Here is a 14,291-nt window from a genome sequence, read left to right as displayed (position 1 = left end):
GACACAATATAAGTAGCTGTCATGCTCTGTGTTGTTCTCCGATGTCTGGGCGTCCGCGCGGCCGAGTCCGCGCCGCGAGTCCGCGCGGACGCCCGCACATCGGAGAACAATTCATTTATTTATTGCTGTGTCTGATTAAAATGGCTTAAAATAAAGCTGTAAAGTCAGTAAAGTAGCTGTCATGCTCGTGCAGACGCGGACTCGACTGTGCGTCTCTTTCTCTCTCTCGTCCGCCTGTTTGTAAACTGAGCACGCTTCATAATAACATAAAGTGTGCATGTGTTGTATTAAGACGTTATGTACAAGAGGTAATCGTGCTTGGGTACAGCACGGTACGGATGGCCAGTGTGACCGCGCCCTTAGATGCTGAATTGGGACACGTCTACTGTTAGTTGTTGTAAGCCGTTTTGACGTTCAGATTCAAACCATGCTAGCCTACAGCTTTTAAATAAAAAAATGTAGGTAGTTATTCAAACAAACCATAAGATAATGATGTAATAAACTTATTAAGAGTCTATGGCCATGCAAGCAGCTATGTGCTGTAGGTTAGCCCAGTGATGCCTTAAGCTACATGCTAATGCTAACATGTAGATGTTTAGCTGATATAATGTTCAACTTGTTTACTATCTTAGTTTAGCTTGTTAGCCTCCTAACACTTAGCCTAAAAGACAAAGTACTGCCAGATGTTGAGACAGTGTACCAGGGCTGCCAACTTTTAATTTCAGCTTGGAGTGAGAGTTTTTGGAGGTGGGGGGTGAAGGAGTAGTAGTAGGCCTAGCTGCAGTCTTTTCCACAAAATCATTGTGATTGTTGTGGCTCTTGTTTGGTTGAAAGTTCAAACCATGGACTAGATGATTCAAACACATAAATATGATGATAATAATAACTGGTGTGCTCATGGGCAAACAGTTAAAAGTGAAATCTTAGCCGTGAGTCAATTGCATGAATGGTTGGCTACGTCGTCTCAAAATCATGAATGTCAGTCAATTCATTCAACTTGTTTAGGTAATTCAACCAAGGAACTGAACCAACAGTCCACCAGGCCAATGTATTTATATAAACGGATAAAATTAAGTACCAAGCCACTGTTTAAGCTTAATAAATTAAAATGTGTGACAACTATGGTTTTAGCCAAGATGAGGTTCACCCGAAGAAAAAAATGTTAGGTTAATGCACGTAGAGGTGAAGCATTGAATGGTCGAGTTAGAAACAAATGCCACCAATGTTTAGACCCTTATTGTCGCTACTGCTATTGTTTTCTTTCTGAAACAGGATGAATATATCAAGTGAGTGTATCTATGATGTGGAGGAGTGTCGCACATCTGAATAAACAACATAAACTGAGCAGATGGAAATCACAAGTGTCCTTGTAATCAAGAGACACATTATACTGATGATTTGAGAAGGTCATAGTTACGCATAACCAGCACCTGCTCTAGACAATAATTATGTGCGAAAACACAACCAAACACGGAAACACGATGCAAGTATAAGGACCATCGTACTAGTCTTACTATATTTACAACACAGTTACAACACTGATACAAAAGTAGGACAACTACTACTCTCCAAATTCAACCTGTCAGTAAACAAGAGAACATCTACAAATCTCAGTATCAGTTATTACCAGCAAAAGAAGCTAAGCTAATAGCTGTCTTTTTTCCCCACAAATAGTTATCATACACTCACAGTCGGTCCTCATAAAGCTTAAGACAAACTCATCTACAGTAAGCCTTTATTAAGAAATGCTGAAAGTGCTTGCGTCGTCATCTGTCTCATTTAACCTCTTGGTGGTTTGGCTGCTAATTTCGTCCTGATCGGTGACCTGGTCATTGCTCTCGTGGGATGAATCCTTCATCACACTGTAATAAATCGGTATGTTGTACTCTGCTGCCTTTTCCTTTTGTTGCCTTTTGCACTTGCAGAGCTTTTTGAACGCAACGCGAAACTTCTGAGACATGAGGTTGTAAATGATGGGGTTGATGGCACTGTTGGTGTAGATGCACATTCGGCAGAAGAGCAGGAACCAGGTGTTGTTGTAAGGCGGGTCGATGAAGGAGTTGACCACCACCAGCGTCCGGTAAGGCATCCAGAGCAAGGCGAAGAGGATGACCACCACAGCCAGCATCTTTGTTATCTGTTGAAACAGAGAAATAAACGTGTAAGTGTTATTTTAATTTGAGTCACGGTTAACCATGTGAAATAACTCATGCCAGAATAGTACAGTACCCTAACCCTAATAAATGGGTCTTCACTGGTATGATAATGGACCCTTGAGGTTATATCAAGGGGCAGATTTGCTTAAAGCAAACATCAGTATGCTAACATGCACACACTGCTAAATGCCAGTTAATGTAAATAATACCAAGTACATAAAAGATGTTTGCCTTCTAAATAACGATGTCTAGCTCTACCAAGCGATTCACAGGCTGCATGGTTCTCACAGTACCCCCTTCAGTTGGACTTTACTGGAAAACCTCCTTTGAAAGGTGCTCAGGAGGTGTAATCAGACACCCAACAACTTCAGCTGCCTCTTTTTAATGCAAAGGAGCAACTGCTCAACTCTGAATTCCCCCTGGACGTCTGGGTTATGCAATTATCAATAAAATATGTGTATAACAAAGCACCTTTTTTCCCGAAGGCAGAAGGCATTCATTATGATGCATTCTTTTAGAAAAATGAGCCAGAGACAGAAATTCAAACCAGGACTGCTTTCTCACTACCTCACAGCTGGCCAGTCAGAGCTTGAGTGGTATTGTGTTGTTTCAGAAAATCACAGTCATTTTCATCTGACATCAGAAAGTTGGGGGTGTTTGACCATCTGGCTGAAGCTTCCAATAAAGATATTGTCAAATTAACAAGATGATAATTAGGATGTCTTGTTTTGCCCTGTTTACATACTTACTAAGCATGACACAAAGGGCATGAGGGTGATGTAAATATTATTCATCATAACCAGAGTTTTTGACCTGGAAAAGGTTATAGACCAAATATCCGGTCACAGGTGGTTTGATCAGCTGGCGAAACCAAGAACATCTGGTCGGACAAAAAGTTAGTTGAAAAATCCTGATTTTACTGATATGATGGCTCGATCGTCCATTATTTGAATGAAAAAACAACATTTGAACAATTCTGACCGATACACTTCCCCCCTAATTATACCACATAATACCCTCTTAATCAGAAATTGTTGAAGAGATTTCTATTTTTCTTTGATAAACATGAATAAACCTGCTTTTTACTCTACCACCGTATGTCCATCTAGCCTTTCCAGTACCTGTTTCCTTGCAGAGACCGCACTCTTGTTAGCCTTGTTGGTGCTGTTGGAGTGACCGTGGTGAACCGACCCTCCTCCGGCCCTGTCGCTCAGGTGTGAGGGCAGAGGGCTCATGAACAAAATCCTGGCGATGAGTCCGTACAGCACAGTGGCCACAGTGAGCGGGATCACGTAGAATAAAGTGAAGTCCAGAAAATAGATCGGCATGTAGAAGCTCCTGGAGACGCGGTAGCCACAAGTGACCACCACTCCGTTGGTGTAGACCGTTTCATCGGTGTCGACTAAGAAGAACCACATAATGCAGTAGAGTGAGGTGAAGATCCAGACCCCTGCTATGATCCTCTTGGCCCGGGAAACGGTGCATATGAACTGTGCCTTTATTGAGTGACAAATCGCAATGTAGCGTTCGATGGTAAAAGCTGTGATGGAGCATGACGACACGTTGATGCCCAGGTACTGAAGATAAGTTATACACAAACATCCGGTGTACCCGTATATCCAGAAGGCTATAACGTCAGAGATATTGGGCAGCCCTGCAGCCAGGAGCACGATCAGGTCTGCAACAGCCAGGCTGACAAGGTAACAATTAGTCGGGGTCACCATGTGTTTAGTGCGCAGGACAACCAGCACCACCATGATATTCCCAGCAATCCCGACTACACAGATGAGTATTGTCAAAAATATAGTTATGACCTGCTCTTCAAGAGGGTTCAGAGGCATTTCTGTCAGGTTTACAACCCGGGACACATCCTGAAAGATTGTGGTGTTGTTCTCCATCGTGGTTGAGTCCAGTCGCTACGAGTCAGTTGATCTCAAGAGAAACAAAACAAGAATCCTAAGGACAGAAACAGATAAAGACAACAGATGAGGAATGTGAAAAATATTGAGATGGGTAAGGGATTTAACTTTATTTTTCTGTTTAAAAAAATCAGGTCTCTCCCCAGCGTTGGTTATATATTTTATATATTTTTTCCTTGGCATTGGGATAAAGCCTATCCCCTACCCATATTTTGGAAAAAATATTTGATTAAAACAATGGATCAAAATGGGATGCAAAAAAATTAGCGAACAGAAAATGCCGCTTATAGTGCTGAGCTTTTAAGTTTATGACTCTTCATGTCCCCTCAGCTTTAAAGAGTTGTATATAAGTTTAGCTAATTGTTTTGCTAAAGAGCTACTTATGTCGCTGAGGAGCATGTGGTGACCAAAACATAAATAATAAAAGTAAATATTGGACTTACATTCATTAGGAGGACAGAAACACAACTCAGTTATTACTGGATGTTAAAGTTTACCAAATTAACCGAGAAGGTAATAAATAAGGATGAATTTCACAACTTGTTTATGCTGCCCTCAAGTTGCCAAAAAAATCATCTATTGAAGGTTTGCTCAAAATGATTGAATTAAGCCAGTATAATTGAAATTACAAGTGAAATAATTGATTGCCTACTATTTATTTTATATAAATAAATATTTCAGCCACTCTTAAAGGTCCCATATTCTGCTTTTTCTGGTTTTATATGCTCTTTAGTGTGTTTTCCAAGTGTCCTGTGCATGTTTAGGCACATCTATGTGTAAAAATTCAAAGTCTGCGGAAACGCAGCTTCTCCTACCTCCTCCTGTTAGCTGCAGCATTAGCCGCATGTAACGCTCGGTTCTAGCCCCCCTCGAAAAAAAATTGTCAGTGCGACGTCATTGTCAGTGTGAGATCACTGATCTAAGCCCATTGGCTCGTTGTGGCAAGCCCAGCAGCTCATGTTGCACTCCCGTTAACTTCTGTAGCATACCCACGATATGCCGTAGCCTGCGGTAGCACAGCAGTGCTAAGGTGCTCTAGAACGTGGGCACTTCAGAGCCTTAGAGAGAGAGTCAGAAGCGAGCCGGTGCATGGAGCGGCAGTACATGAAAACAGACACTTTTTTCTAACTTTAGCTATTGTGAACGTACTTCAGTAGGTACATAGATTAAATAACCCTGAACCCAAAAAGGGCAGAATATGACCTCTTTAACATTTTTTAAAAAGAACATTGACTTGGGATGACTTGTAAGTAAATAAATGCTTATTCACATAGAGATAACATTTACAGCTAAAACCGATCAAAATTCTCATGTATTCTGTGTTTCTGCTCACTGAAATCATTTTTGTATTAACTAGTCGACTATGAAGAGAAGAATTCAGCCCTAAAACACTGACAGGATTCTGAAGTGCATGTTAATGACTGTCCAGTCAAACTAGTCATCCTTTATGACTACTTGATCCTTTTTTTAAATATCCCAAGTGAAGGCTGACAGAAACATTTGGGGTGATTTAAAACAGAAAAAAAAGACTCTCTCCTGTTCCGCCAGACCATGTCAGACTTCTCTCCCTTCATTATAAAAGAGTCTTCTGTCGTTTCTGACCTTAAATCATTCTTTTGAAAAGCCCCAGAACATATTAGAAATACGTAGCCACATCATTCCCATTTAATTTATTTCAAGAATATAAAAGTGTGCAACAGTACATGAATTAATGAAAAAAAAAGAAAACTACAATTTTAAAGAGAAAAAAATGGGCATCTTACCATTATTTCCAAAGGGCAGCACTCACTCTGGCATCGTGGCAGCACTCAGGTACAATCAACCAAGAAACACAGATGACTGTTCAGTCCTTCTCTAGAGCCGCTCCAGTCATCACATCTCTCTCTCTCTCTCTCTCTCTCTCTCTCTCCCCTTTTTCCCGGTGCACCCCTCCCTCTGTTTCACATCACACACCAATATATCCACACTGCCACACACTGATCTGTACAGCCACCAACTTAAAAATCAATTCCACCTCCCCATCCAAGCTCAGTGAGAGTGTCATGTCAAACACTGCGGCCAAGACTGTGACCATAAAACCTGTAATTACTGAAAGAACACAGAAGGTAGCCTGCAATTGAACACAACACCCTCTGCAGTGGATGGCCACTCAAGTGAAATGGCACTGATTGTGTAGTAGGCCTGTTTTGCCGTTAGCTAACATAATTTAGTTGACTCCTTATCTTGTTTAAAAGGGAAAAATAAGCTTTTGGTTCTCTTGCTTTTCCTACACTCAGAAGTTGAGAATTCAAGCATTTCTTATCGCTTGAGGGACTTACTGTACATGAACATGCATCATAATTTGAAGCTTTCTATTTCTGTGAGGCACAGTTGGGAACCCTTTCATAGCTCCCGGCACTCTGGTAGTGTGGTAGATGCTGAAACTGATAAAAGCTGCTTTGAAGAAATAAGAAATAAAATCTGTTTTCTTCAGACTCGAACAAACCACTTAGTAAAGCTCTTAAAACCTCTACCTATGGAAAGTACTTTCAGTATGAATGCTAATTCATGAAGGATGACTGCATTTTCAAGGAGGGAGGAATAGTTTTCAATTGCAGAGGATTCAGTCCAACAGACATCCTCTAATGAATAGATAAGAGTTTCGTAAAGGGAGAAATAATCCTGCAGAGCAATTTTTGTCCAGGTAGTTGACTGATTGAACTTCTGCATGCTAAGGAGTCCATCCTATAGGGTCTGACAAAGAACTATGATTAGTGTACTTGTCTTCAGCTATATGCACACATTCTTTCTGGAGGTGGGTCAGCTAGGAACACATGCCTTGCATTTAAAATTGGTTAGAACTAAAGGGCATTAGCACCAAGTTACAGTATGGATCTTAAGGAACCAAACATGCCAGGCTTAAAAAATATATATCATTGTTCTTCTTTTGTAAACACATGCTTGTTTAAAAAATGGTTGCTTATTCCGACCTTAAAGCAACTAGGAAGGAAGGAAATGGGAACACTGGATAGCAAAAGGTACTTTTTTTATTTTCATTCTAACAATAATCAATCATCTGGTTCACTGCCTTTCCGGGGAGAATAAGCCCAGAGCTGTCTCACACACAAGTTATCAACATGCTGATGTGAGAATTTATAGTAACAGAAGATACATGAATAATTCATTATTTCTAGACCAACAACAGTGTACCGTCTTTACACAGGAGGCTGAGTTTTGAGGCATTAATGAAGTGGACAGAAGTCAGGAATAAAAATAGATTAAAAACAAGTATTCTATTATTATTCTGGGGTCTTAAAATAAAGTCCCAAAGCCTCATGGGAGTTTTCAAGCAGCAGTACGCTGATGAAATGCGAGGGACTTTTTTGAGAGAACGGAAGTGATTTTTTTTTTTCTTCGAGGGCATGTTGATTAAAATAGGCTGATGATTTATTCGCTGTGTGTATAAAAAAATAAAAAATTCACCCAATCACAACTAATTTAAGCAATTGTCAGATCCCACCTATTGCTGTTCAATTCCTGGCAGAAAGTAGAATACAACTCTCTGCCCTCATCTGTCCGAAGCACATTAGTGGCATCTAGTGGGTCTGAGCGGTATAGATAAAATATGAAAGAACACACTCATCACACAGAAAACAGTTGTTCTGTATGTGGATGGAAACTAGTGAGGTGGGATAATTATGAAACCAAGGGGGGGGGGGAGCAGGCCCATAAATCAGAGCTAAGGCTAGGCAGGCTAAGACACAACATTAAACCGACCTTGTGGGCCAACATTAATGAAAACATATTTAAAATGACTTTAACTGACTAATCATTCCTGTGCCGACTAGTGAGGGTGATGATGTTCAATATTCTAGTCGACTAACCGCATGACTCCAAATGTGCAAATGTGGGGCGGCAGTAGCTCAGTCTGTAGGGACTTGGGTTGGGAACCGGAGGGTCGCCGGCACAAGTCCCGGTGCGGACCAAATATGGAAGTTGGTCTGGTAGCTGGAGAGGTGCCAGATCACCTCCTGAGCACTGCCGAGGTGCCCCTGAGCAAGGCGCCAAACCCCCTCCCCACCATCGGCTCAGGAGCGCCCGCTGTGGGCAGCATGTGTGTGTTCATGACTTACAAAGTGTAAAAACTGAAATTTCCACTTGCGGGGATCAATAAAAGTAAATCTTAATCTTAATCCACTGTCGCCTCTGACCACAGTGGGCCTCTAAAGCCCCGCCCACCACCGACTGAAGCATTCTTCTGTTGTTTTTTTTGTTCTTTCATCTGAAATAATAATAACAATACTAAACTGTCAGTTTGTACAGGGTTAAAATACCAATAAATGAATGCAGTCAGTCTTTATATGCAAATAAGAAAAGTAGACTGTTGTGATTGCTTTGTTGCTGATCCTGTGTAACGATGATGACAATGAGTCAGGTGACCGTGGGAAATTAAATAGCCGATAGCGGAAACATGTCGGCAGTATAGGCAACGAGTTTGACATTCCCTCAATTTATCTTTTGCCTATTTTGTTTTTTTGACTACCCATTTCAACTATCAAGGATAAAGGGATCCTTTGTAGGAATGAGCAGACTCCATGAACAAAGTTTCTCAATGGATCGTACTTCTCTTGAGGAAAATTTGTTCATTATTGTTAGAATAAAAAATAACCTCAGAATGATTTGGTAATGAAAAGTTAAAACTACTATTTAAAAAAAAAAGTGTCTTTAAAGCTTCCCAAAACTTTATTGGTGGGGGCTGTATGTGCGTGTATATACTATTACACACTGTGGGCTGTAATGCATATAACAGATGATATCTACATTTCATTCAGTGACAACACAGTAATTTTTCCTAAATATTATGTGATCCAAGTGTGAAAGCCACAATCCTGACCAACAGACTGACATTACTACTACACAGCTAGTATTGCTAATAAACAAGGCTAGCATAGCACTATCCAGAGCAATTTCAACCAGTAGTGACCTCAATGGAAACAGCCTCCTTTTGCTCCTTTTTATTCAGCTTCTCTCGTGTTTTCCTCATTGAATAAGCCACCCTCCTCTCCTCTTGCTCTCTGAAAAACGATGCAGAGATCTTTCTGCGCAGGCGTCTGGCGTAAACCTCGAGGAACACCAGAGAGTAGCTCATCAGCCAGAGACATCCCAACAGGAGACTGACTCCCAGGCTCGGAGCCGAAGTTTTCACATCACAGAGCGACGGCTCCGGGTTGAAGGTCCACTTGTAATCCCTGTGGAAGTTGGTGAGCTCCCGGGTTATGCAGTTATGAGGGATGATGCAAAAAGCAGGGGGGAACCACTTAACCTAACAGGAAATTTTTTAAAAAAAAGAAGCAATTTCATGCATTTCAATAACAGAAAGCAGAGTGGTGAAAGTGTTTGTGTATTGTCTTACCTTGTAATTCACACTTATGATGGCGGATGTTGATGGGAAATCCAGTAACCATGGCAAAATCATCTGAACTATATGATACACGACGTGGTCCAAAGCTACTATTAAAGTTATTGCAATGAAGTATAATGTTACCACAACCAGTGATATCAAACAAGAGGCGCATTCCTGACTTGTTATTTTGCAGCTTGTGGGGTTAGTTTTATTTTTAGCTGGCCTTTTGTTAGCAGCATGAGTCGCCTGGTTCTGGAGCTCTTTGCAGATGTAGCTGTTATCGAACTGCACTGATGTCAGGTAAGACTTCAAATAGCGTGCAGATTCAAAGACTAGCAGAGCAACAAAAACAGCAGCAAGAATCCTGTTCGAGAGCAGTTTGCAGTCTTTGAGCAGGTTCCTGGCATGTGAGAAGTTGACCTCTATCTGCCCAATTATATTAGTAAACCTGCTTTTGACTTCTGACACATCAACATGTGTGAAGTGATCTAACTTCCTCAAGTTGGTGACAATGCTCAAGTCTTCCCTTCTCACTTTGATCGTTTCCGCAACAAGGTCTCGCTTTGCTGTGTTCAAAGGTTCAGAGGAATTCAGTAAAGTCTTTGTAAAACCCTCAGCAGTGCATTTCAGGATGCGTGCAACCGCTCCAACATTCACCGATATATTAGGGACAACATTCAAAACTAAAATCATGACAGAGGCCGAAATGAGGAGTTTGCGTCCCTCTTTAGTACAGACAGTTGGCAGAGTCATGGTCAGCACACAGCGCAGAGGATGACACAGGAACGAGAACAGAAACACTGTAACACTGTAGATACAGGCGGTCTGAATGGAGCCTTCATGGTTGTATTTCAGAGTGTTTGACATCCAGTGATGAAGCAGGCCGCCTGTGATTACAGCGAGTGTGAGACAGAGAGACAGAAGAGCCAGGACGTTTTTGCCAGTTGGTGTGGGTACGGAGTAAACATCCCAGAGATACAGCAAGACCGATTTAAGAGCTTGTCTGCAAGATCCTTTTCTTTTCCTGAGAGGATAAAAAAACAAAATGAAAAACTTTATGGAACAGTTTGGCTTTGGAAAAAAAGGCTTGTGTTTAAATGCTGAAAGATAGGAAAAAAAACAAAAACAAAGTTCCTCCTCCTATCTGTCAGAGATGAAGCTACAGACTGTTAGCTTGGCGTGGAAACTAGACACAGGGGAAAGAGTTAGCCTGGCGCTGTCTGCAGGTTACTAAAATTATAATTTTAAAATCATGAAAATATATAATCCTACGGAAATCTAAGCTGACATGCATGATTTCTCGAGATCTCGACTTTCTTATGTCTTTAACTTTCTTTTGTTAATGTTTATTTTTTTTTTTAGATCTGGAGAAAAGAAATGGAACTAGACAATTTGCATTTACCTGCGGAAAATGCGTGGTGAATGCTGACCGCTGAAATGTTTTGCAAAACATTGCTGAATGAAGAAGAATCAGCAGAAACAGCTGAAGGAATAGTAGAAGATGAAGAAAAAGTAGTAAAAGCAGAAGAGCAAGAAGAAGTATTGGTAGAAGATGAAGAAACAGTAGATGTAGAAGAAGAGGAAATAGTAAACGAAGAGTAGTAGTAGAAGAAGATAAAGTAGTAAAATCAGAAGAACAAGAAGTAAAAGGAGTAGTAGAAGAAGAAGTATTAGTAGAAGAAGAAGAAACAGTAGAAGTGATAGAACAAGTAGAAGATACTGCATAAAGACTGCTTAAATGCAGTCAGACAATGAGAAAAAGGGGAAAACGTCTCCCTATTGAGTGCTAATTTCAAGGGCTTAAATTAAGAGTTGGTGGCGAAATTATGATTTTTTGAGCAAGAGGACAAATGGGCGAACACGTTGATGTGATTTTCATGTCTGCGATCCAAGAAATGTGGAAACCACAGCGATCTAAAAAGTTAGTCCCAAGAGGTTCGGTCAGGGAAGTTAGGCTGAAGTTTACCATTACCCCAGATGGACATTTATCTGGACCACCTGCCGCTTTGAAGCTCACAGTGTCAAAACAGTTCGCTCCGTTTGTCCTGAAAACTCAACGTGTGAGAGAGGACAAGTTTTCCTACATTTTGACGGTAAATTTATTTGTGTGGGGTGAACACTGTGGTCAGTAGAGCAATTTGTTCGTGGAGATTTTGAAACTATCTCAGAACTCTGTCCCACTCTAGCGATGATGTCACGCACTCTAGCCCCGAACATTCCACCACACACACACCCATTCAAAAAAATGTGAGTTTGAAAAGTACAAAAGGTAGCAAGAAAAGTGAAAGTAGTATAAATAATAATACAAATAAAAAAAAAAATATATATATATATGTGAACGTTTTAAAGTAAAAATGGAGTCTCTAGGCGGAACAGAGCCAAAGTTATAAGGCTGAGAAAAAAGTGGAAAATTTGAAAATTTTCCTCATTTGAATGGGAAAAATTTTGTGGAAAAAGTGAAATAACTTAAAAAGTAAAAGTAGTTGAAAAGTAAAAAAGTCATAGCAAACGTGTCCCGAAGAAGCCGAATACTTAGTAGTTGAATGGTGGAAGTAGCACAAACGGTTGAAGAGTTGAAACGCGGCTAAAACGTACAGAAGTAGAGGAAGAATAATAAAGATTTGGATAACAACAGTGTGAATGCTGTTTACAGAAAACATTGGAAAACCAACGCTGGTATTTTGAGACAATGAGATAAAAAAAAAAAAAAGTTGAGATGAAGAAGTTTGTTTGCTGAGTCTGTAGGTAAGAGTAAACTAAGCTAGACAAAGCTAACCATCTTCTGGGTTCAGCCTCACATTGCTGAGAAAGAAACAAGACTGGTATTGAACACTCATCTGTCACTCAACATGAAAGCAAATTTGCAAAATATCCAAATCAACACAACTGAACCTTAGCAACAGCGAAGGAGGTGTTTAGCGTAGCTTAGCCAAAAGACTCAGGTCAGAGGGAAAAACAGCAAAATGTGTTCAACTTTTTATTAACGAATAAAGATAATCAAATCACGATAGGGTGTAGTAACTCATAATCAAAAGAATCACAGTGAACCAAAGACAATAGCGGTCAACAAAAAATATGTCAACCCAGCTCACCTTCTCTCTTCCACTGACAACAAAAGATGAACAGGTGAGTTAAATCAACACAACCTCCCTGCCCCTTCCAATGTGACCCGCTATCCCCCTACTCAATATAATCCCACACTAAATCATATCATAATCAATAACCCAAAACTCCAAAATATAACACACTACATACCTTAACCTTAAAAATACTTCAAAAGGTAGGCCTACACTTAAATTCATCCAGGGCTCCAACAAGAAGTCAGTCTTTATATGCAAATGGTTAAGCTAAAAACGTAAATACTTTTTACTCTTTGGGTTCGATTCTCGTTGAATATAGAAACTTTTTAGCAAGGTCTCCCTTTGAAAACAGATCTCTGGTCTCATTGCACCAACCTGGCTAAATAATATGCATCAGAACTAACCTGCTATGTATATTAATGAAAGAACGATATAAACAGATCATTATGGAAAGTCTAAAGAAAATCATTTGACCTTTCAGGCGAAATTTAAAAGGCACAAGTAACAGTTCCTACCTGACAGGCGTAATAATATTCTCCCTGATGGACTTCATTCTCTCTATGAAAATATGAGCTTGAGATTCAGTGTCAGGAGGACTGTGAGGGTGAAAAGGGGAACTTCTCTGAACAGTCACTGTCATGTTGGTATTTGTGGGTCGCCTACAAGTTCCCATGAGAAAATAGGTGATTATAAAACAGCTGTTCTCTGTGTGAAACATATGATACACATGACACGAAATCATATGGAGAGACATGATGCAACATGACACACGCACAATGTGACACTGGTCATACAAATGCAGTGTCACAATGACAACATTTGATGCTGTTTGTACTATTTGTTCCAGTTAACCCACATAATCGGACAGAAATAGATGAAATACTTTTCCAGGAATAAAGGTTACACCTTAACACTTATCAACTTTGGTTTGGACCTTCGCTCTTCTGATTCAGTGGAAGTGTACTGTAGCTATTTGCTACAATTTGCAACTATTTCAGGGTGAATCATTTCATGTTGTTTGTTATCTCGACTCATTTTCCAGAAATAGTTTTCCAAAATGAGTCATGTTTGTTTATTGTGGGTGTTTGGATAGTTTTGTTTTGTGTAATTTTCTCTGTTGTTTTTGTTGTTCTGTTAACAAAGCTACCACTACACTAGCTATCTGCTCGATCCTACTAACACAGTGTTGATTTGTTGAATCATCCTGCTGTTGGACCAGCTGTTGCCCTTTTTTTCCCTGTTACTTTTAAGGACTGCATTTAAGTTTCCTAATCAACTTACCGTAAGTCAGTTTTAAATCCTTATTTGGTTAATATTGACATTTTACTTAATATACCACAATATAAAAAACACATAGCCTATTTGTTGATTTGATTTGAGAAAATTCTCCCCCAAAAGATGGATTTAAAGGATAATATTTATGATCAATAGAAAATACCTCATTTGCATTTGTGTTGATTACATCTACAGTAAATTAAATATTTCCTGTTGGTCTTAAACTCCTGGAAAAACAGAGATATAAATCAGCTTTGGTTGAAATCTGTGTCAGAGGTTGTTTGTGTTGTGCAGACGGTTGGGAACATCCTGTCATGGTCAGTGGGTTTCAGTTGAGCATTTTACAATTTTGCATTTAATCACCACAGGACCTTTTGCACCGGCCCTGCTAACATTGAGTAACCACCACATCCTTGCACAAGTAAACCATTGTTTTGAGGCCTCGTGACTTCTGAGAGTTTACTACAGCAAACAAACA

The 14,291-nt window shown here is 40.0% G+C and overlaps 2 protein-coding genes across 2 annotated transcripts; both read right to left on the bottom strand.

Annotated features, from left to right (window-relative positions):
- Positions 1–1,122: 1,122 nt before the first annotated feature.
- LOC132990216 (thyrotropin-releasing hormone receptor-like) lies at positions 1,123–6,119 on the bottom strand. Its single transcript, XM_061058345.1, has 3 exons — positions 5,839–6,119; positions 3,278–4,112; positions 1,123–2,137 (listed from the first exon to the last, which is right to left on the bottom strand). Exons 2-3 carry the CDS (start codon positions 4,052–4,054, stop codon positions 1,739–1,741), a joined length of 1,176 nt encoding a protein of 391 aa, XP_060914328.1. The 5' UTR covers positions 4,055–4,112; positions 5,839–6,119; the 3' UTR covers positions 1,123–1,738.
- A 2,743-nt stretch (positions 6,120–8,862) lies between these two features.
- On the bottom strand, positions 8,863–13,183 carry ocstamp (osteoclast stimulatory transmembrane protein). Its single transcript, XM_061058401.1, has 3 exons — positions 13,054–13,183; positions 9,468–10,482; positions 8,863–9,377 (listed from the first exon to the last, which is right to left on the bottom strand). The coding sequence occupies exons 1-3, from the start codon at positions 13,176–13,178 to the stop codon at positions 9,024–9,026; spliced, it is 1,494 nt and encodes a 497-aa protein (XP_060914384.1). The 5' UTR covers positions 13,179–13,183; the 3' UTR covers positions 8,863–9,023.
- Between the last annotated feature and the right edge of the window lie 1,108 nt (positions 13,184–14,291).

Source organism: Labrus mixtus, chromosome 15 (assembly GCF_963584025.1).
Source record: "Labrus mixtus chromosome 15, fLabMix1.1, whole genome shotgun sequence".
Classification (NCBI taxonomy): Eukaryota; Metazoa; Chordata; class Actinopteri; order Labriformes; family Labridae; genus Labrus; species Labrus mixtus.
This window is presented reverse-complemented; position numbering and strand designations above follow the sequence as displayed.

Excerpts from the sequence above, each read along its gene's own strand:
- LOC132990216 (XM_061058345.1), bottom strand. The coding sequence starts at position 4,054 with ATGGAGAACAACACCACAATCTTTCAGGATGTGTCCCGGGTTGTAAAC. Across the intron at positions 2,138-3,277 it reads CGGTCTCTGCAAGGAAACAG|ATAACAAAGATGCTGGCTGT; the intron begins GTACTGGAAAGG and ends CTGTTTCAACAG.
- ocstamp (XM_061058401.1), bottom strand. The coding sequence starts at position 13,178 with ATGACAGTGACTGTTCAGAGAAGTTCCCCTTTTCACCCTCACAGTCCT. Across the intron at positions 10,483-13,053 it reads AATATTATTACGCCTGTCAG|GAAAAGAAAAGGATCTTGCA; the intron begins GTAGGAACTGTT and ends TTATCCTCTCAG. Across the intron at positions 9,378-9,467 it reads TCATAAGTGTGAATTACAAG|GTTAAGTGGTTCCCCCCTGC; the intron begins GTAAGACAATAC and ends ATTTCCTGTTAG.